The following is a 23,195-nucleotide window of genomic DNA, read 5'->3' on the forward strand; positions in this document are numbered from 1 at the left end:
TGCAGCCTTGACTGGCCTGAAACTTGCTCTGTATACCAGGCTGGCCTTGAACTCAGAGATCTGACTGCTTCTGCATCCAGAGTGCTGAGATTAAAGGTGTGCACTATCACACCTAGACCATCATGGCTACTATAACAAAATAGAATATTACAAAGAACTTCTAAATACCAAAAAGTTATTTCCCATCATTCTAGAGGTTTTGAAATCCAAGATTGAAGTGTTGGCATATTCAGGATCTTGTGAGAGCTTCTTTCTGGTTCTAAATTATTTTCTTCTCACTTAGTCTTTACATGGTATAAGGAGCAAGGGAACTTTCTGAGGCCTTTACAAAATATAGTGGTTGCTTAATAGAGATATTTTAATACAGATTTGTTCATGAGAATTATAAGAAAAAGAGATTCTCAGAAGGAATGATAAGTGCATGGGTGTGGGCTTACCAAAGAAGAGTTACAGGAATTAAGTTATTAAACTATGCCCAAGTATGGGTACAGGCTACTCAAGGGGGCATTGTTTGGATTCTCTTTTATAAAGGTATTATTAGCCCTAGTCACAACAGCTGCACCCTTATGACATAATTGTTTCTCAAAGCCCCCTCAATCTAATGCTATCACTGTGGGAGTTAGGATTTGAACACACAAGTTTTGCAGAAGCAGCATAGATGTAGGTCATGAGTTTCACCACCTCAGAAGGGCCCTCCTGGGAGTGCTCTGAGTCTCTGTTCTTTGAGTCTTCTTCTGTTTTGCTGTTCCTTATATCCCTAGTGCATGACTCTATCTGAACTCATCTCAGTTTGTTTTGTTTATTGTCTTCTCCACTATTGGTGCATTAAACCCCAGAAATGGAGGAGCCTTGTCTATCTAGTATCCCGGGAACATTGACAAAAATGTTGGATAAGACTTGTTTGAAAAGCAGAAATGAGGAAATTATAGCATTCAGGGACTGAGTGCCTGCTGTAATCCAGCTTTGTACCATACACTTCCTACAATTATCTCAGCAAATCCAATCACTTGTTTTACTGCTTAATAAGCTATCCCAAATCTTAGCAGCTTAGGCTGACCACTATAATGGGCTCACTATTCAGTGACTAGCAGTTTGGACTAGGTGCCTGTGGATTCCTACAGGTGTTTGATGTTAGCTAATAAAGTCTTCTTAAGGATAGGGGAATTACCTGGGCCATGTGGCTCATTATCAAGACAGGTGATGTAGCTTTAGTCACAAAGTGGGGGAGGGGTATCACAGGATTCCAGGAGTATTGGGGATCAAATCCAAGTGCCAGAACAGTTCGTGATGCTTCTAACATCAATTTTGCTAATGTCCTATGAGCCAAAGAAAGTCACATGACCAGGTCTGAGTCATGAAGTGTAGATGAGAGAGTTAGATAGATTTTGTAATTAACCAAAGGTATTCTTATTCCCAATGAACATATATACACACTGGAATCAAAATATCATCCACTACTTGCCCTACATAGCTCAGAGATCAAATCTTGTACTATGACAAGATTCCAGTCCTGAGCTCTTTGCTCGTTCTTCCCAGAAGAAAGCAGTGGTGGGCTCTGTGGTGAATTGGGGAAAACTTAGAACAAAAAGGCAGAACTTCAACCTTCTAGAGCCCTCTTCCAGGCTGGCTCATCCTGTTTTGGGCAAATACTCTATAAACTTGTCTCTTTTATCATAAAAATGATACATTCACATTTGGAACACACACACATGTACACAGCTTTAATACTTTCCCCAAACTGACAATTTGGTAGTAGTTTTGACTTTTGTCTCTAGAAAGTTCTTGGGTTGGCCCAGACCTGGCTGTCACATCTTTCCAGCTCAGAGATTAAAAAAAAATGCACAGAGCTTTGTATCATTCGAAACTGTATAGAGATGGATGCTCTTTAAGGACCAGGTGTGAAGAACAAACGCCATGAGGGAACTGTGGACCTCTGTGGCAGACTCAAAGAGGCACCAAGGAATAGAGAATACTTGACAGCATGAAAAGAGCACATTTGTTGTGGTTTGAATGTACAATGTCTCCCATAGCCTCAAACAGTTAAAGACTTGGTCCCAGCTATTGGTGCTATTTTGGAAGGTTGTGGAAGCTTTAGGAGTAGAGCCTTGCTGGAGAAAATGGTCACTGGTGACAGAAGTTGAGGTTTTCTAGTTCATCCCTACTTCCTGTCTCCTCTCTGCTTCCTGCCTGCAGACATCATGTAGCAGGTGCCTCACTCACACTCCTGCCACCTTGATTTCCCAACCATGATGGACTATTATCATTTCACAGAATATGTGAGCCAAAATAAACCCTGAACCTCAAGTTTCTTTTGTCAGCTCTTTACTCATATGAGCAAGAAAGGAAACTAACTCAGCATTCTAATTTGGGAAGCAGGCAAGAAGGAAGAAAAACTTGGGGTGTTGGTTCTGATCCTAACACCTATCCATTGAATAGTGACCTGGATTGTGGTCAGACTTTGGGGTCAAACAGACTTGAGTGTAAAGTCCCTGTTTGGGTGCCACCTGCCAGGCTCCCAAGGAGGAGGTGTGGAGTCAGTGTGGGAAGAATGGAGACACACACAGGGTTGTGTTGATTACACATTATCTCTGTCTTTTTAAGAGAAGACCTCTTTTATTTATCCTTCTAATAATGAAAACATGAGTTTTATATAATCAATCCCCAAGAACTTTCAAGATTACATCAAAATGTTTCCTATCCCCTCTACTCACTTTTTCCTTCCATGTCTGGGGAACAAAGGTTAGTCCCAGGCCATCAATTCTGCACTCAAAGAGCACCACTCTTCCTGGCAGGCAAGGTAGGAAACAGCTGGCCTCTGAGGTTAGCAAGTGATTATTCTGGACCACCATCCTTTGTGGTTACAAGATGCTAGACATTGAATCTTAAACAAATCCAAAAGAGTTACTTTCATTCTTCAAGAGGCCTTATATAGCATGATAAGCATTAAGTTTTCTGGGTTTATTTATAAGTACACTTTCCCCATGTCCCTTTGATCTTACACCAACTATTTTAGACATAAATGTAGACTTTAAGCCTTCTCTGGGTAATCAGATGTTCCCAAGTTTCCTGTAGCCAATGTACCAATGAGTTCCTAATATCATCTATCCATGAAATATTTCCTGAAATCAGTGCCTCTCAAAATATAATCAACAGGACACATTAAGTATTCTATAGTGGGTTCAGATAAAGTAATTTCTTTTACAGCAGTTGAGGTAGTCATAAGATTATGCTGAGTAGGAGTGAAAGAAGTATAGGAACTTTTATCTGTTTCCATAGTATTCCCATTAGTTTCATTTTTTCACACATTCCCCAGAGGAATTGTTCTCCATCCTCTCGTTATTCTCCTATGCCCAAATCACCATGAAAATCCTGGTAGCAACAGCAGCAAGACCAAGAAGAGACTCAGAACCAGACATCATTCTGGGGAATAATAGGAGATAGAGTGGAATCTTCTTGCTGGGTCTTTGTCATACAGCAAGGAGCTCAACAGGACTCTGCCATATAACAAGCCATCCACTCTACACTCCTGTGCTGATCCTGGCAGATGCATGGGTCCTGCCAGCCACCCTTCCAATTTACAGCTGCTTGATTTTTTCCCTTCCTTCACTTTGTAGTCACTATGAATATAAAATACGATAACAGCTACCATGTGTCTGGCACCCTACAACAGCAGGTAGTAAGACGTTCATTACAGTATCACATTTTGTGACATCATTGTCCTTGCTGGGAATCTCAGTTTGTCAGTTTGCACATTCCTGCTGAAAGTTCAGCTCTAGAGAAGATGAAGCTGATGGCATCATCCAGAAGCAGGCAATGTGACCCTTTCCATTTGTTCCTCACTGAGGTTCCTGAAAACATTTAGCACCATCTTCCTTAAAGTTTGGCTTATTTTCCATATCAACAGCACCTTTCTCCTGAGAACCTTAAATGTTCTGACTATATTTTCATTCCAAAACCTTCATGAACCGTGTCAGATGGTGCCTGCTCCTTGCTTGGGAAATGCAGATTCAAAACCAGAGCTAAGTCACCTTCTCTTGAATCAAACACACCTCTTCCCATCCATGCCTCCAGCAGCTCCTCTATCTATGCAGGAGGAGTCCATCACACTTGCTCTTTACTTTCAAATCCCAGAGGATTCATAGCCATGGTTCTCTATGGGAGCTCAATCCCTCCACTCCACAGAAGCACCAATGGAGATCCTCAGGGACCAGGCAAAAGCAGAAGCTTGCTTCAGCAATGAACCCACAAGTTCAGGGTCCATACATCCAGCATCCTTTAAATCAGGTCTCATTGGCCGTGGTTAGCAGGGGACAGAAAGCACAAGGGTATTTTACACTGGTAAGCCTCTTAATCCTTCCCAGTGAAAGAAGCAGCAGATTAGGGCAGTGTCAGCTGACAGAATCACTGAAAGAAATCTCTGGAAGTCCAGGGTGAAGTGCATTGAAGAGAGGCAGGTATGCCTGTTCCCTTTTTTGTTTGGAAGCATAGAAATGCATGGCATCAATTTCTTGGTAATTGCCCCAATGAAGCAGCACTCTGACCAGGAGACTGCTGAGTATGTGGGTAACTCTTGCTTAGCAGGGGAAAAGCACTGAAATGGGCCTTTGCTGTGTCTTTAGCACAGGCTTTATATACCAGACACTTCTGATGTTCTGATGTCTTTAAAGTAGAATTCTCATAATTGATTGTCAAACCTTGCTGCCTCATTCCTGTTGGAGACATCTTTGTTGTTCTTTCTCTGGACTTTGTGTAGCTCCTCTGTCCCCTCAGCTCTTCACAGTAGCCCTGCAAAGTTGTTTTGTGTTTTTCTTTCTGTTGGGTCTGGGTTTTGATTTAGTTTTGTTTTTTTTTTCCGAGATGGCATCTCACAGTAGAGTTCATAGCCTATCCTTGACCTTACAGCAGTTCCCTTGCCTTAGTCTTCTCAATTGAGACATGCTTAGCCACCAGGCCCAACTTAGCTTTGCAAAGTTGCTCAGGGCTTCCAGGAGCAGGAACTGCTGAAAACTGAAGATGGCACCACCCCAGGTACCCCACATACACCTGAGTTTCCATTGTCCCTGTGTTTTTTCTGTTCTTTTCACCAAACACTAATTTCTTTATTTTCTCACCCACTCCAAGACCCCAGTAAGTTATGTGTCTTTCTGCCTGCCTGCCTGCCTGCCTCCTGTCTGTCTGTCTGCCTATCTTTCTTTCTATCTATCTATCTATCTATCTATCTATCTTCTATCTATCTATATCTATGTATATAAATATATATAAAGTCAATAAGTTCACAAATCAAACCTGGAGCTTCAGTTTCTTCAACAGGAAGTTGCACAAGGGGGCTAAGAGAATTCTGAAAGGTGCTTAGCACACCAGAATGTGTCAATAATTGTAGTTATTTCTCATTTTAATGCTTGTTTGAGTGTTCCTTGGGACCAAGCTTCTGAGTATGATCAGTGTTTTAGGAGACCCATAAGCTTTTTTAAGCCTTTGCTGAGAAAGAACATCATAAATTTGGACTAGAAGAGTTCAGATGTTATATTATAGTCCCACACATACTCAGCCCATTCATTTTGCAATATGTATTCTGTCTTGCTGTGGCAAAATACTTGAGGCTAAGTACTTACAAAGAAAAGAAATCCATTTACTTCACAGTATTAGAAGCTGTAAATCCAAAATGTAGGAGCCTGTTCAGACTCTGGTGAACTGGGTGTTTGACAAGGGGAACAGAAATACATGTGAATGTTGGGAACCAAAGGACCCCCTTTGCTATCAAAACATGACAAGGAATCAAAATGTAAAACAGCTTCACATAGAAAAGGAATCAAGAACCTCTCTCTGTGTGTCTGTCTGTCTGTCTCTTCTTGTTCTTTTTTGGGGGGATTGGTTTTTTGAGACAAAGTATCTCTCTGTTTTGTTCTAGAACTCACTATGTAGACCAAGCTGGCTTTGAACTCACAGAGATCCACTTGCCTCTGCCTCTCAAATGCTGGAATAAAAGGTGTGCTCCATTATGCCAACCTTCACCTGTCTCTTAAATGAAAGGCACTGGACTTCCAAAAGAAAGCAAGATGTCTGGTGAGAAAGGAAGCCAAGGGAGTAATTTTTTAATAGTTTTAATTTTTAATTAAGTAATTTAATAATTCCCACACTGGCAGGAAAACTACCCTCATCCCTTCTAAGTGTAGCACCCCACATGACTGAGGTACCTTCCCCTCAGTCCTGTCTCTTAAAAGTCTCAACAGTGCTGCACAGAGGACCTGGCTTCCAACACATGAACCCTGGGGGAAAAGCCAGCCAAGCCATAGCACCTTTGAGGATGAATCTGAAGCCTAGAGTGGGTGGGGATGAATGTGCGGGTTAAAATGGGAAACATGTCACCCAATCAGCTGCAAGCAGAGGAAGACTAGAATCAATAAGGTGGGTGTTCTGTGTCTGTTTTACTGGTAAGAAATTTAATCATATTTAGTCAAAATTTGGATTTGCAGCTGATTGACCAGGACATGTTAGAAACAGAGGCTCAAAAGTGGCATGCTGATGCTGCTTTCTTCCCCTCTCTTCCAGACTCCAGATGCTAGAGGCCATCTGTAAGCACTGGGAGGGGCCCATCAGCTTGGCCCTCTACCTGTCCGACGCCGAAGCTCAGCAGTTCCTCCGCTACGCCCAGGGATCCGAGGTGCTCATGAGCCGCCACAATGTGGGCTACCACATTGTGTACAAGGAGGGTCAGTTCTATCCTGTCAACCTCCTACGCAACGTGGCTATGAAGCACATCAGCACACCCTACATGTTCCTATCTGACATTGACTTCCTGCCCATGTATGGGCTCTATGAGTACCTCAGGTAAGGACCCCAGTGGACCTGGCTACTCTGTCCACTCTTCAGGCTGGTAGCCACATAGGATAATGAAGAGCTAGACCTGAAGATCCTCAAGACCATTGTCTAGTTTGCCACTTAGCTTTTATAGGTAAGGCAACTGCAACCCCAAAAGGGGCAGGGGCCTGCCCAAAGATTGTTCCTGCCTACAGGTTTGGAAGGTGCATACAAAGTTCTATTATACCATGCGTAGACTGGACCTGAGCTTCCATTGTGGCATGTTAATTTGGTCTAGAAAGATTCCTTTTGCTCAAAAAGCCTGCCTCTCTTCCAATTTTACAGCAAACAGGCTTCCTGTAACCATTCTCAAAAGATCACTGCCTGCTCTTTAAAACAAACCTAAGTAATAATGATGCCGAACATGTATTGAAGCACTTGTTGTGTACCAGAAAGTGATTGACAGATAAGATCTCATTCTGTTTCCTCCTCTCATAGTCCTTGCCACAAATCATATTGTTGTCTTCATTTTACAAATGGAAAACTGCAGAACAAGACTGGAAGATGCTGGCCTATCTTGCATAGCTAGAGCAGAGGGAGCTAGGGAGTCAACAATACAGTTCACCTAATCTCAGAACCATATGAATCTCCTCCAGTGTCCTTTTCCACCTATCCCTACATGGCAGGGCAGAAAGGAGTACATTAGTACAAGGCTGGGTGGCTCTATAGGGAATTACGTTTATTGCAGCATCATAAACAGTATGAATTGAAAGGGCCTATAGAATCCATACAGCTTGAAACTGGCCCCACAGCATTGTTAAAGGGTCCTTTTCCAACTGTCATTTGTCAGCATGGATTTCTTCTGTGTCTAAGATAGTGCCTGCTGGGATCCACATATTCCTAAAGAGGGTTTATACATCTTATCCTTTTAAGATGTACATACTAAACCTCAAAAGCATGCGAGGCTGCCTGGTATTGCATCATAGGCCAATAAGGCTTGGAGAGGCAAAATAGCAGGCTTGAGTCTGGAGAACTTGGAGCCACAGAATTTGAAGCAGTATCTGACAGGCCCCTCTCTCAGACCTTGCCTAACTGCTCTGGGGTTTCTGGCTGCCCCATGATATGATCTCTAGAGATCAACACACACACCCTTTCTCTCCTGCCCTTCCCCTTTTCCTTCCCTCTCCCTTTTTCCTCCCTCCCTTCCTCCCTCTCCAGCAAGGGAAGACATCCTACATTCTCTATTCAACCTCTGGCTCATTAGAGTTCCACTACAAGGTGTTGTTTAAGGTAGCATGACATCAGTCCCTTCCTGGTAAGCAAGGAAGAGCCCCATCAGCTGTCAGGGAACCAAAGAGTGACTGACCCCAAGCAATATAACCTTCCACCACAGAAGTGGATGGAGCTGTGATACAAAGCCCTGTGAGTGAATTAGGGCTCCTGACTCTGCCAGACTTCATTCATTGATTTTTCTCCAGGTCTATCTCCAGCTAGGTGACAAAATTCCAGTATGTAGTACAAGGAACACCCCACCCCATGTAATCAGAAGAAATTCTCAGCTCTGTCTTGTCCCTGTCAGCTTGGGAATTTTGACAGTTAGCAAGATGCTAGGCTACATACTGGAGAAATAGCTAGATAGTTAGGGCCATCCTCAGCTTAGACTGAGAAGAGAGAGGCTGGAGGACTGTGCTCTGCCTGTCCTTCACCTTCTGGGATTTTCCTAAGAAGACCCAAGGGGTCTTTAACCACAATAAATTGAAAGTAAACTGGCCCTACTCTTGTCTCAGTGGCCGATTTCCCAACTTTACCTGATGGCAGCATGTTTTACAACAAAGCACATAGGAATAGGTGTTTATGTTTCCTTCCTATGTGTCATTGGACAAAGACTTAAAATTGCTGATGGAGATCATACTCAGTGCTAGGCAACATGTGTTACCACCAGCTGTTTTAATTAGTTCAAGGGTCACCATATGAATCTCATCAGGAATTTTGGGATATTGCAGATTGCCCCTCAAATTCCATCACTTTCTTTAAAGACTTTGCCCAGGAAGGGTACTATTCAAAAGACTCCGTAGGCCTATTTAAACAAGAGCCATCTCCCCAGGTATGGAATTACCTCTCTGTTGGAACAAGATTGGAATTACTAGCTTTTTATGTTTTTCAAGAGGATCTAAATTTTCATGTATTTTAATATTAGCAAATAATTGGGAGCTGGAAAAATGGCTCAGCAGTTAAGAGCACTTGTTGCTCCTTCAGAAGACCCAGGTTCAGTTCCCAGTACCCACATGGTAGTTCACAGCCATCTATTACTCCAGAGAGCTGGCCTTCTCTTAAACTCAAGGTACATTGGAGAGCAATATGCTATTACTGGTTTAAGATGAGATTAAGGGTGCTATTTGCTGAAATATCTGTGGTGTCCAAGAAGGCCAGCAGACCCTGGCAGAGAGCCACTTTTCACACGTAAATAGGACAAAAATGTTTTATCCAAACACTGTTAACCTTCAGATAGTAATACCTCAAATACGACACACTGGAAGCCCTGCCTTCTGAGTTGAACATTTCTACAGGTGACTAAACTTAGGTTCCAAGGAAATGAAGGAACAGTATCACAGAGAAGAAAAAGTGGCCTTCATCTGCATAGTTTGCTCATTGGAAAGCAAGAGCCAGGTCACCCTTGCACCCCAAACTCCTGCTCATGTCACACTTCTTGAGGTCTTTCTTCATCTTAAAAAAAAAAAAAGCTCAGCAGCAGCTTAATTGGAAAATAATGAAGTCAGGTCTATGCGTAGGCAGAGCTGCCCTTTCACCAAAGTCTCTTCTAGCCCTTACCTGTGTCTGGTAAAGCAGCTGTTAGAGACACAGTTTCCACTCTTGATTGCATGAACTGTTAAATAAGGTCAAGGGGCATGGAAAAACCACACAGACCTGCATTTGAACAAGTACATGACTTGGGGCAGCTTGCTCCATTTCTCAACACTACTTTTTCTTACCTAATGAAGGGGCACTAACAGCCCACTGCTGGGTCATAGTAGGTGCTCCACAGGAGTTAATTCTCTATCCCATGGCAGGCTCACAACTGTCAGTTTGGAACTAATTTGCCGGTCTATCACCTCAGGATCTCCCCTTGCAAATATTCCACCCTCAGGACAGTTGGGTAGCTGCATGGAACTATCTCATTCTTTTCTCTCATGGACATGAGAAACTGACAAATGATCTCTGATATATAATGATGCATCCACAGAAACTATACTTAAGACTTTGAATTTTGCTCTTTTTCCCAGGTAGCAATCAGCATATAATCTTCTCTTGATGCTATGCTGAACAGTGACAAAAGTTCCCAGACAGCTGTGTGGTCACAGAGGACAACTGATCTGACACTCCACATGTGTATGCGACTAAGCTATGTTGTTAGCTAGATCAGGTGTAGTAAATGGATTTCCCACATACCATGCTTTTAATATATGATGAGGATGTGACTCCATTTTAACTGAAGGAGCATCTATCCTTCCATATGAGTTGTTTTTCTGTTGCTATGATAAAGTTCCACAATCAAAGGAAGAGAGGGTGTGTTTGGGCTTAAGGTACCAAAGGGCTATGCATCCATCATGGCAGAGAGGCATAACAGCAAGTAACAGGCATGATTACTGAAGCAGGAAGCTAAGAGCTTTCAACTCTACCACAGGCACAAAGCAGAAACAGCATACTGAAAGTAGGTGAGGCTTTTAATCTCAAAACCTGAACTCAGTTACATACACACAAATCTCCCCAAAACAGTACCACCAGCTGGAGACTAATGCCAGAGACTGTGAGGCATATTTCTCACTCAAACCACCACACCTCCTTAGGGAACATTTGCTTGGACTTGGCATCTAACTCCCTTCACATTCCTTGTCTGTGACATGAAGTTAATCCTATTTCTTCCTCATGAGGTCTTGGAAAGGCTAGAGGTGATAGGATATTCTTCCCATGACCATGCAGTGCATATCTGGTATGACAGACTGTGACAAAGCACAGAGTAAGCATCATCCCTGCATGTTTGAGGTTTTTAATCTGATTGTATGTGCTGCCACCTCTGTTGTTACCATTGCCATTATCATTAATGGTATGATAATGGATGTGAAAATAGAATTGCAGGAGCTGAGAGTACATCAGGTAAATGTGGGTGGGCATAGAAGACCTCAAAGAGAGCTGATAGCTGAGATTAGGTTTAAAGGTCAATGGAGCTAATGGCAGGAGATGTCAGGATACCTAGGACTCAAGAGCAGCTGGTGTGGCTGATGGATTTAAGGGCAGAGGTGATAGAGGGTGAGATAGCCAACTGTTACACAACCAGGACTATTCACACCATGGGACTGGAGAGGTTTCCATCATTAGTCACCTGCAAAATTCTCATTGCTGATCATTACCTACAAGCCATTGCTGATCAATACCTACAAGGTATTTATTTCCATTGCCTTCCCTGTATTTATGTTCTAGGGAACAAACATGGTATCCTGGCTGACATTATTTACCTTGTAGCATATGGGAGTAATAGTCAGTGTAATTCCACTCTTTCTAAGGGTACATATAACTGCCTTCTTTCACATTTTCTCTGGTGTGTAGTAGAGTGAGTGTAGAAATATGAACAGGGTAAGAGAGGTAACAAGTGAGTCAGGCTGGGTGTCTGCTAAGAGACCTTAACTAGGAGGCATTTCCTTGGGTTATTACATCCTTTTAATTCTACTATATCTATAATATTTAACATTTATTGAGCACTTCCTATGTGCCAAGCACTGTTACAATCCCCCTGTATATATTTTAGCAGAACAGCACCACCATTCATTTTACTGATGAGGGTACTCAGGCTAAATCTCCCATCTCAAGGCTCAGTATTGCTACCGGTGTTCCTGGTACCCTATGAGCCTTTCCAGAAGTGCTCTCTGTTTGGCCAGCTGATTGATCCAGATGCTGATGGGCTCATGTCCAAATTCATCACTGTGACCATAATCATCAACCCAGCTTGCACATAGAGGTCTATGCATTGAGGGCTATATTGACCCTTGCCTGAGGACACCCATTCAATTCTTACAAAACCCTATAAAATACACACTAAGTGCAGATCCTACTAAACCTTGGGGCCCCAGGGTTTGCTCAAGAGTACCAGCTGGTAAATGTCTAGGTTGGATCTGAATTCAGGACACCTGCAACAGAACTATGCTTCTGGTAGACTCTGCTGTAACCTACAACCCATATTTTAACTCAGTGCCCACATGTGGCAAGCTTTCTATGATTTCTAGCCATTGTTGCTAACACTGAAAGATGATGAACATTCACTTGAGATGTTGAGGATTTTAAGAGATGATAGAGAATAGAGGCTACAGGGCAGAGCCAGGCTCATGGTCAATAAACTGTAGCTATCATCATCATCATCATCATTGTCATTAAGATTTACTCTCCAAAGTTCATTCTTAGATGCTCTTTCTCACGTACTCTTCTGTGACTGATAGGCCCTCCCTCTGGGTATGTCATCAGTTAAAATCACCCATCTTGCTGGGGCTTGGGAGAACCTCCTGCTGGTAGATGACCTTGATTGTCTGACCTCGTCCCTCATGGATTTGTTTTGTGGCTTTGACTGTCTGACATCATTCTTTATGGCTCTGTCTTGTGGCTACACTCTCACCCTCTATATCTCTCTGCCTCCCTCCCTCCTCCTTCTGCTCTAGAGCTTTGTGCTTATATCTGCTCATTTAAGCTCTATGCCCAATGTCCATGTATCTGGCTTCATTCATATGTATTAGTTGTAGAACATGTTATCTTAGTCCTCTTAATACCCACATACATAAAGCATCAATTGCTATAAAGATATAGAAACAAAAGCCAAGAGAACTAAGAAAATTGCCTATGATTATGCAATTACAGAAGTGCTGGAGTCCAGATAGAATAAGTAATTCTTGTCTCACAGTTCAGCCTCCCTTCAAACTCAGATCCCATGGGAGGTATCAGACCACTTTGTTGAAAACCTTGTTAGTTATCTCTTCTTAAAACAGAAGAATAAATAGTCATGCTCCCCTATGGTAAACATATAGCTGGAATGACCAGCACACCCCATGTGCTGGTCACAGACTTCCTAGCATATTCTGGAATCCACTACTGTTTATTTTATTTGCACCCTACATAACAGCCCCCACATGCACTGATAGTATTGGCTTATTCCCACAGCAGCTTGAAGTCAAACCCCACCCAGATACATAGAAAGACCCAGACAGATGATAACCCTCACAACCAGTGTTTTCTGGTCAAAATGCAACAGTGCTTTCTCATTTTTCTGGGCCTCCAAGATACATTGATTTCCTGATTTTATTTTCACAAAGAGAACACCGAGCTGGGTTTGTGATAGATGTCTATACCCATGGCCTTGGGAGGATAAATCCTTTTTTTGAGGGGTGTGCTGAGTGAGTAGAATGCTTAAAAACAGGATCTGGAATTAGATAGTTAATCCTTTGCTGGAAACTGGCAAGTAGCTTGAATCTTATTTTCAGACAATTTGTGACTAGTGTGACTCCTAGAGAGGTCTAATTGGAAAACATGGATCTTCTCTCCTAGCTCCTAACCATCCATTAGGAAAAGGGCTAGCTGCTGATTCTTTCCTATAAACCATATGTCTTAGTTTGCTTTCTATTGCTGTGGCCAAAAGCAACTCAGCAGACAGAAGAGGTCCTTCAGCTTAGAGCTTACAGTTCTTCATGAAAGGAAGTCAGAGCAGGAGTTCGAGACAATCAGGACTAGAGACAGGAAGGCGTGGAGGAATGCTACTTACTGGCTTGCTCCCAGGCTCATATCCAACTACCTTCTTAACCTCCCAGGACCACCTGACCAGAGATAGGAACACCCACAGTAGCCTGGACCCTCCCATATCAATCGTCAATTAAGAAAATGCCCCCATGGGACATGCCCGCAAGCCAGTCTGATGGAGGCTGGCCATTAGTCATCCTCACAAGATAGAAACTTGACGTGACATCAAAGGCACCTTATATCTCTGCCTACCTCTCTTTCAGGAAGTCTGTCATCCAGCTTGACCTTGCCAACACCAAGAAAGCAATGATTGTCCCCGCATTTGAGACACTGCGCTACCGACTCTCTTTCCCCAAGTCAAAAGCAGAGCTGCTGTCAATGTTGGACATGGGGACTCTATTCACATTCAGGTGAGTGACCCTCACAGCAGTCATCTGGGGTTTCCAAGGGACTTTTCTCCCAGGACACCAGATGTCAAAGATGTTGGCAAAGAAGTCGGTGTGTTATATTGTGTCCAGTATAAAACCAAAGAGAGATGCTCAGCCCAATGTCCTTGGGACTCTGTCTGCCCTCTCTCCCTGACATGTTATTTACTTTGCTTTATACATGGATGGTAGGCACTGTGTCCAGATGGAAAGAGAGTTTTTCTGGGACAAGAAGTCACACATTTATTTTCATACTTTAAAAGAAATGACAAATTCCATTTAGGGCTTTTTCACTATCCCTTAGGCTCAGAGTTCTGTCTTTGGTATCATGGCAGTGTTCTCTAGAGGAACAGAACTAATAGAATAAATATATATTTAGAATGAATTTATTAGATTACTATATGCAATACAATCAGATTGGTCCAACAACAGCTGTCTCTATTGGAGAAGCCAAGAATCTAATAGTTGCCCAGTCCAGGAGGCTGATACCACAGCAATACCAACCTTATGCCAAAGTACTGGAAGATTCCTGCTCTAAAGTACACATTGGAAGCCTGAAGAAGTTCGTTCGAATATCACAGAAGGAGCTGGTAGATAAATTGGTCAGAAGAGTGAAAGCCAAGTGAGCAAAAAGCTTTCCTTCTTTCAGGTCTGGCTACTGCCAGAAGGCAGCACCCACATTTAGGGAAGGTATCAAGACAATCCCCATATAGACATTCCCACAGGCCAACCCAATGTGTACAATCCCTCATTGAGACCTCCTTGTGTCAAGCTGACAATTAAAAACATCATAGTGCATTAATGCTCTTGGTAAGGGGGTTTCTCTCTGAGATCCCTGGTGCAATTTCTTTCTTTTTCTTTTCTTTGTATGTGTGTGTGTGTGTGTGTGTGTGTGTGTGTGTGTGTGTGTGTGTGTGTGTGTATGTGTGTATGCACACATGTATGTGAGTAGTCTAATCTCCAAGCTGTTAAGGCATGGATCAGGCATCTAAATTCATCACCTAAAAATTATGGTCATCTATGGGACTCCAAAGTTGCACACAACTGATGTAAGATCCTACTTCTCTGCTGCCCAGTTACAGCTTTGAGCAAAACCATTGGTTTTCTCATTCCCAGACCCCAAGGCCTGTATGGGCATTCAGGGAGCTATGCTATGTCCAGAGTGCCCTAGCAATCATCTGCACAAATATTAATGGGCTCCATCTCCTGGGGACAGACTCTAACATTATAAGTGTGGCAATCAGGACTAGAGGAGTAGAAATCCTGCTGATCTCTTCCAGATAGAACAGTATGAAAACATCAATTGCATCTCCCTGTTTCTGCTAAGATTTCACATTCCTCAATTTCATACAATGTAGAAATGACCACTCCTTCTCTAAGTTAAAAAAACATGCAGTTTTGAGTAGCCTGAATTGTGCTCAAGGACTTTAAGCATAACAACTGGGTTGTCATGATACTATAAAACTTCTGAAATGCTTTCTCAAACTGATTGTGAGTAAGGATATTCATTCCATAGCACCATATTTATTCATCTTCATATTTTATGGGGAGTGGAGAGCTCCTAGTGAAGCCAGGACTCAATATCCAGCCTTTATCTTCCATCCAGATCTCTAGAAAGGAACCTAGAAGAGTTCATCCCCCAAAGCCATCCCTTCCTATTTCCCAGAAAATTCATGCTTCAGTGTACCAGGCATTTGGATGAACATAATCCTTACAACAAATATGAAGTGGATACTAATTCCTATTTTGTGGTGAAGACACTGAGCCTATGAGAGTTCAAATAATCTTCTCAGTGACACATGGCTGATAAGTGGCAGAATGAGGATTCAACCTGAGGAAGCCCCAGGCTTGTGTTCTTAACTAAAAAAGCACTGGGCTGCTGACAATCCCTTCATTTTCATGCCAGTTCTTGTTTAAGAACACAAAATCACAAATTGGTTCTGGAAATTGAGATTTGAGACCAAATCTTCATATGAGTTTCCCACAGTCACTGTAGCTCAATATCTGAATGCTTGGGAAATTTCCAAGGTTTTCCACCTGCCATCTTCAACCCCAGGACATGTGAGAACTCATTTCATGGTCGTATTTAAGGGCATGAGAGGTGGGATCTAGCCTGCTGTATCCATGATTACACTGCTCTGGCCAATAGCTTGCAAGCCACCATGCCAAGTGCTAAATTACAGACCTCCCCTCTGAGAAATTGCTTTTGTCAACTGCTCTCCAAGGAAACCTCCTCACCATACCTGGCATGAGAAGTTCCTACACTGCTCTTCATCCTCCAGGAACATGGTGCTCAGAGTATGTATGGCCCCTGGGCCAATAGCATCACATTTACTGGGACCTTGTTATGAATACAGTTTCTGACCATAACCCCTGCTGTTAAAACTAGTCCTTCACATGTCTCAAGTTTGAGAACATGGCTCAGAGAGCTCAGCTCTTTCTTCCCCATAACATTATCTCTGGTGTACTGGGTAACCCCACTCATCATCTCAGCTCTGCTTTTGAGGTTGCCTGGTATTTCTAGACCCTGTGGTCTAGTGTCTACTGAACTGACAGTGAACAGAAAGTTCCCCAGGCAGTCTTTAGACTGTGATGTGAGCCTGTGTATTGTTGATTGTAACTTTACTGCATTCTGTTCTGTCCATCCATTTGGCATGCTGTAAGCAGTCCAGACAGAGTGAATAGAATCTGCTTCCCTAGCCAGATAAGCAGAATTGATTCAGCTGTCCCTGGCCTCCCTTTCTCTTTTATTTCCCTTCTTTTTCATATTGTATAGTTAGTCAAGAGTTCAGATTCTAAGGATGGATAACAAAGGAAATGGTCATAAATCTCTTGATATCATAGAAAGCAAGACCATTGTGAACTGACATCATATTTAGGAGCCAAACAGAGAAATAATGAGACCATGCTCACTCTTTAAAGAATTAACTATTAGGATGTGTCAAACACTGTCACAATTACTTTATGAGAATTACTCCATAATAAAAGTTGGTATTATTATCTCTTGCTTTACCAGGAGAAAGTAACAAAGTATTTAACCTGTCCACAACTGCTAAATGAAAGGATGTGAACCCAGGCAAGCTGCCATCAACAGCCATTATCTTTAACCATTTTGTTTAACTCCCTAGCAGGGTACCAGCATTTATGGAGTGCCTTCTGCATGCTAGTCCTTGCCAGTGTTTCTAGAATTGTCCCACTTAAGCTCCTGGACAGTTTATCATGATAGGTATGATTTTTCCCAGCCCACATGGGAGGAAACTAAAGTCCTATTAAGGTACTTCATTTTTCAGGGTCTGCTGTTCCTACATGGCAGAACTGGGAGTTGAACCTTGGTCCAGAGTACCTACTGTGCTATGCTTGGAACCTAATATAAAGTCCCAGTCATCACTTATGCTGTGTCTGTTCTGTCAAAGGCACCAGATATCAAAACTGCCTAGTCAACAAATTCTCAAATAGAAAATCAACTGCTTCATTCCTAATTTTTAGATTAGATCTGCGATCTAATTGACATCTCACAATATCCTTTCCATGCTCCATTAAAGTAGCAGAATCTCTTCCCCCACCCCCTTCTCTCTCACATATCTCGCGTTAGTGAACATTGCTACGTTGATGGAAGCAAAGCTCAAGTCCCTGCCTTCCTCCAGCCTGTCCATCCCACCCAGCAACACATTGAGTCTGCTGGGGATGGTTTCATGATAGTCTAGCAGAAGTCCATCCTCTTTGATGAAACAAAGAATTAGGGAAGAGTTTCAGCCCTGCCACTGGAAGGACACCTGCCTTGGGGCCTTCACTATCATAGCCGTTCTTGCTTTACAGAGATGTTCCTAAGGAGATTAGAGAAACCCCTTATCTGTATTCTTCTCTCCTGCAGCTAAGCTATTGGGTCTCACCCTTCCTGTCTTCCTTTCATTTCACAAAGCTTTTCCATCTACCCCTGGTGTCTTAGTTAGGGTTTCTGTTGCTGCGACAAATGACAAAAAGCAAGTTGGAAAGGAAAGGATCTATTTGGCTTATGCTTCAACATTGATGTTCATCACTGAAGGAAGTCAGTACAGGAACTCAAACAAGACAGGATCCTGGAGGCAGGAGCTGATACAGACGCCATGGAGAGGTGCTACTTAATGGCTTGTTTCTCCTGACTTACTCAGCCTGCTTTCTTATAGAACCCAGGACCACAAGCCCAGGAATGGCACCACCCACCATGGCTGGGCCCTCCCCCATTGATTACTAATTGAGAAAATGCCTTACATCTGGATCTCATGGAGGCATTTCCTCAACTGAAGCTTCTTCCTCTCTGATAAGTCTAGCTTATGTCAAGTTGCCACACAAAACTAACCAGTACACCTGGGTACCATCTTTCCTAACCCCTTTTTGTTGCCCCAACTGTAGCTTCATTTCACTGCCTGCATCCACCTTCCCCATGACTTGCAGTGACAAAGTCCCACCCCATTCAATAATCTATCTTTCAGATACCTCTCAAATTTTAGAGTCTCCATCCACTCTCACATCATGAAGTTGGATGCACAGAAGAGAACAGAGCATCAACCTAGTGATATGGGAGGAGAGAGCCTTGGATCTTAGAGCTGACAGGAAATCTTCTGAGACGAGTTGGGAAAGGGGAACCTAAGAAGGAATGTGGTACATTACGAGACATAGAGTATGCACATAGTCCTAATCTGAAGAGGTTTCAGCCACAACCCCTTGCTCCCTCTACTCTTGTATGAGTGTTGAGGGCAGTGGCATACAAGCTGGCCTTTGGGCTAGGCTACCTGGGCTTTATTACTATTTGCAACCCAGCATTGGGTACATTTTTAGAATTTAAAACAATATGCATCTACAGCATTTAAAATAGTCCCAACCCATAGTAAATGTCTAACAAATACAATTTTCTGATTGTTGTGCACTCATTCATTTCTCACTGCCATATTAACAAATTACCACAAACAAATCATTGTAAAGAAATGCAGACTCACAACTTCACTGTCTCTGTCAGCTTGTATAGAGTAACCAGCTCTCTGCCTAGGGTATCACTGGATGGAAAGCAGATGTCTGAAGCAATACATGTCTCTGCCAGTGCCACATGATTCTCTTCTTGTTGGCTGGATGCTGATAGGGTGTCTTCCCTTGTTACCACAGGGAGAGGTCTTCATTCTTCTAGCTTTTGGACATGTATCCTTGTAGAAGTAACCATCTTATTAAATAAGAAACACAGAGCCAATGTAAAGATGAAAGCCCAAGAGGTCAGAGTTAAGAGCTTTACCCTTCCTGCTTCAGCTATCCTCTCCAGCCAAGAGACCTAATTCCTGTGTTTTTGTCTTTATATAGACTTTCTGTTCTGCCTTCTCATTGGTTGTAAACCCAACCACATGACCACCTTGTCACTGCCAGTCTGTACAGACCTCCAGGTCTTCTATGGTTGGTATTGAGATTGAAGGTGTGTGTCTCCAATGCTGGCTGTATCCTTGAACACACAGAGATCTACCTAGCTCTGCCTACCAAGTGCTGGGATTAAAGGCGTGCACCACCACTGCCCAGGTTTTGCTATGGCTCTAATAGCTCTGGCCCCCAGGCAACTTTATTTATTAACATACAAATAAAATCACATTTCAGTACAAATAAAATATCACCATATTTCCCCTTTTCTATTTTAATAAAAAGAAAAAAGGAAAAAGGTTATAATTAACATAAGAAAAACTATATACCAAAGTACAATAACTACATACAATATATACAAGTAATAAATACCTAAACAATGTCTAGTCCATTTGTATTTGACATATTCAGAGAAAATAATTCCATTATCTATCCTATTTTGGTAAGTCCAAAATGTACCTAATTCACTTTCTATCTTAACTAATCTTCAACTATAACTAACTAATCTTCAACTCCCTCAGCGATCCAAGAAGGAAATAATATTACCTAACAAAAATAAAAACAGGAAGTACATGCAGGCAACTTCAAAAAAAATTGTGAGTTGACAGAAACAGCCAGCTGCCTGGACAGTCACCTGAGGTTTCTCCACAGTGTTGGGGCATCATCTTCAGCCTATAGGCTTAATGTATCTGACAGACTCATTTGTGAAGTAGGATGTACACAAGGTCAATAGTTCGACCTCACATTGGGTGAGAGCAGTCCATGTACCAGAAACACTTGAATTCCACTAGTATCCTATCATGATTCAGGATTTTAAATTCTGGAAATTGTTGATGTTTTTTAATTCAGCTGTCCATTCTTCTTGGCTGAGTATGTGTGACTTCATCTCAGCATCCCATTCTTCTTCACATCCCTCTATTAAATGCCAGTCTACTATTGAGAGGCGTGAGCTTAGTTACTCTTCAGTTGCAGCTGCTGTTCCATTGCACATCAGAAGCCATCAGCCCACTGCCTATTCAACTGCCTTCGAAGAAAAGGGCACTGTACCCTTTCTGGATTGTGAAGGCCACTTCAGGGATGGTGCCATATTGTTCTGGCCTCAGAAAATGCCTTTTGATAAAGCCATAACTTTAACTTGTTTTGGCAAGAATCAGTATTCCTTTGTTTCATGTCCTGTATGTCCATTTTGTCCTGTTGATTCGACGATACTTTGTTGTCCAGTGGCTAACTTTTGCCACAATGAAAGTTAACTCCATATGCAGTTTCTTCAATGTCCATATTTTCTCTGAAGTAGATTGGTACTGCCAGGAGCCGACATGTCTCATAGTTATAACAAAAAAGAAAATTTTTCTAAGTTATTAAAACAATTTAAATGCCATATTCTATAGATCTCTGAAGGGTTTGAAGATGACCTGTCTATCTAAAATATATCTGCTCAATTTTTAAAACATACCTAATATGACTATAAGTTATATTATAATGTCTAACTACTTACTTTCATTTCTTTTTATCCTAATAGTTGGTAATAATAACATCCAAGGATCAGAAAATTGCATTATTTGTTAAATGAATGGTATAAATACAATTAGAAATATACATATAGCATTTTCTAACAATATCAATTTCAATATATATAATTTGTATACAATATAAAACAATCCAATCCAATGTAAAGTATTTAAAACTAGTAATTGTCTTTTTCTTTTTCTTCTTCTTTTTTAAACAAGAACCTTAAATCTAATCTCCTTTGCTTAGCCCTTTTCCTAACCCTTGACAACAACTTGTAACCAACCCCCCTAAACAATGAAAATTATCGCAGACTCAAAACCCATTAAAAGACCAAAAACCACCCGCCTCACACCTCTTTGGGAATGTGGGTGTCGTATTCTTAAAATTGCTTCCTGCTGGGTATGGGCGAAATTATCTTTATCCTGAAAGAAAAATTTTAGGTTAATTGTCAAATTCTAGGAAAGGTAACTATATCCTTCATTATCCAGTCTGTGCATAATGCCAAAGTTCAGGGTTTATCTCAAGTCCTTATTCAAGTAGTCTTTGAGACTGGATCATCTCAGCTAGCCATCTCAAAATTGCTCTGAGCACTTTGTAGTCCAAAGCTGATCTGTAGATGATGTTTGTCAGCTTAATGATATTATTATTGTCCACGTGGAATTGTTGTTGTTGTGGGGCCCCATCTTCTTCCTGGAGACTTCAGTTGATGTTAGGCCTGGCCGTGATTTCCTGCAGAAAACTGATAAGAGACTCGAACACAAAGACATATATAAGCAGCTAATTGAAGCCTTTTTTCTAGAATTAGTTAGTACTCTATATGACCATTCATATCTTAACAAAGTTTAAAATGTATATATCTGTATGTATATATATATATATATATATATATAAATCTTGTAAATTTTGATATAAAGTTCATACTTTAAGAAAAGTTTAAAGAATCAGAATAGAATCAAAGAGTTGAGATTAGTAATAGAATAGTCCCTTAATTAATTTGGCTTTTCTCCTGTCCCATAGCAGAAGATGGCTCTTTTCTTCTGGCATGATACAGGGAGTTTGCATTTTCCTTTTAACAACATGCTTGAGTTTAAAGGAGAGAGTCATTCTCCAACTCCAAAGTCAGCTTTAAATTTTAATTGAACTGGGACTATTAGAAGACCAATAGTGTTAGATTTCTTTAGAGAAGAGCAGAAACAAACATTTAGGAAGACTTATAAAATTTTATAGATGATATACCAATAGGCCATTTCACTCTGTTTCCTGAGATAGATGATTTGTCCCTTTTCTTCAGTTGGCTCGTTTGTCCAGTGTTCTTCAGATTCCTTAACCTTCATTCTCCTAAAAGACAAAAACAAAAACCTTTCCCCAAGACTAATTTTGGGGAGGTTCCTTTTTGGCAAGTTATTATCTGATTAAATGAAAAGGCATGTGTTACTGGTATAAGTTAGTTTAAATTGGATGTTCCTGCTGGTTGATGAACTATCACCTCCTCTAATTAAGAGGTCTCTCTTGTTCAAATTGAACCTTTATTAATTGTGATGGTACCCACAGCTTATCTTCTCCTGTAGAAACAAAAGCAAAACCTCGTCCCCAACATAACACATATCCTGGTTTCCATTCTGAGGTCAGCACATCCTTAAAGTATATAGGCTGATTTAATTCTGTAGTTTTTTCTATTTTCCAATGTCTCTCTGCAGCTGTTGTTCCTTTCTCATTGGCACTGAGAAAATTCAAAATTAATAGAACATTTTGCAGTCTATTTCTGGGGGTTTGTGTTACCCCTTTCTGTTTATTTAGCATATCCTTTAGAGTTCTGTTTGATCTTTCTATAACTGCTTGACCTGTGGGATTATGTGGTATACCTGTAAAATGTTTTATATTGTAATGAGCAAAAAACTGTTTCATTTTAACAGAGACATATGATGGAGCATTGTCAGTTTTGATTTGTGTGGGTATACCCATGATGGCCATAACTTCTAGCAAATGAGTGATTACAGAATCAGCTTTTTCAGAACTCAAAGCAGTTGCCCATTGAAATCCTGAATAAGTATCGATGGTATGGTGTACATATTTCAATTTTCCAAATTCTGCAAAGTGAATCACATCCATCTGCCAGATTTCATTCCTCTGAGTACCCTTTGGGTTACATCCTGCTGGTAATGGCATTTGATTGTAGAAGGAACAAGTAGGACATTTCTTTACTATTTCTTTGGCTTGTTGCCAGGTTATGGAAAAATCCTTTTTTAAACTTTTACTATTGACATGATGTTCTTTATGAAATTCTGAGGCCTCCAGCACATTTCCTATCAATAATTCATC

General features: G+C 41.5%; 1 protein-coding gene across 3 annotated transcripts in view; it reads left to right on the forward strand.

Annotated features, from left to right (window-relative positions):
• The window catches only part of Large1 (LARGE xylosyl- and glucuronyltransferase 1), a 569,590-nt gene that overhangs the window by 540,389 nt on the left and 6,006 nt on the right, over positions 1 to 23,195 (forward strand). For 2 of the 3 annotated variants that reach the window (XM_052728940.1, XM_052728939.1), the window contains 2 exons: positions 6,550 to 6,828; positions 13,833 to 13,979. In XM_052728940.1, the coding sequence (XP_052584900.1) occupies positions 6,550 to 6,828; positions 13,833 to 13,979 (426 nt within the window). The remainder of the gene's footprint in view (positions 1 to 6,549; positions 6,829 to 13,832; positions 13,980 to 23,195) is intronic. The other variant, XM_052728941.1, reaches the window with a different exon arrangement.

Source organism: Peromyscus californicus, unplaced genomic scaffold (assembly GCF_007827085.1).
Source record: "Peromyscus californicus insignis strain IS unplaced genomic scaffold, ASM782708v3 Scaffold_8__1_contigs__length_139910024, whole genome shotgun sequence".
Taxonomy (NCBI): domain Eukaryota; kingdom Metazoa; phylum Chordata; class Mammalia; order Rodentia; family Cricetidae; genus Peromyscus; species Peromyscus californicus.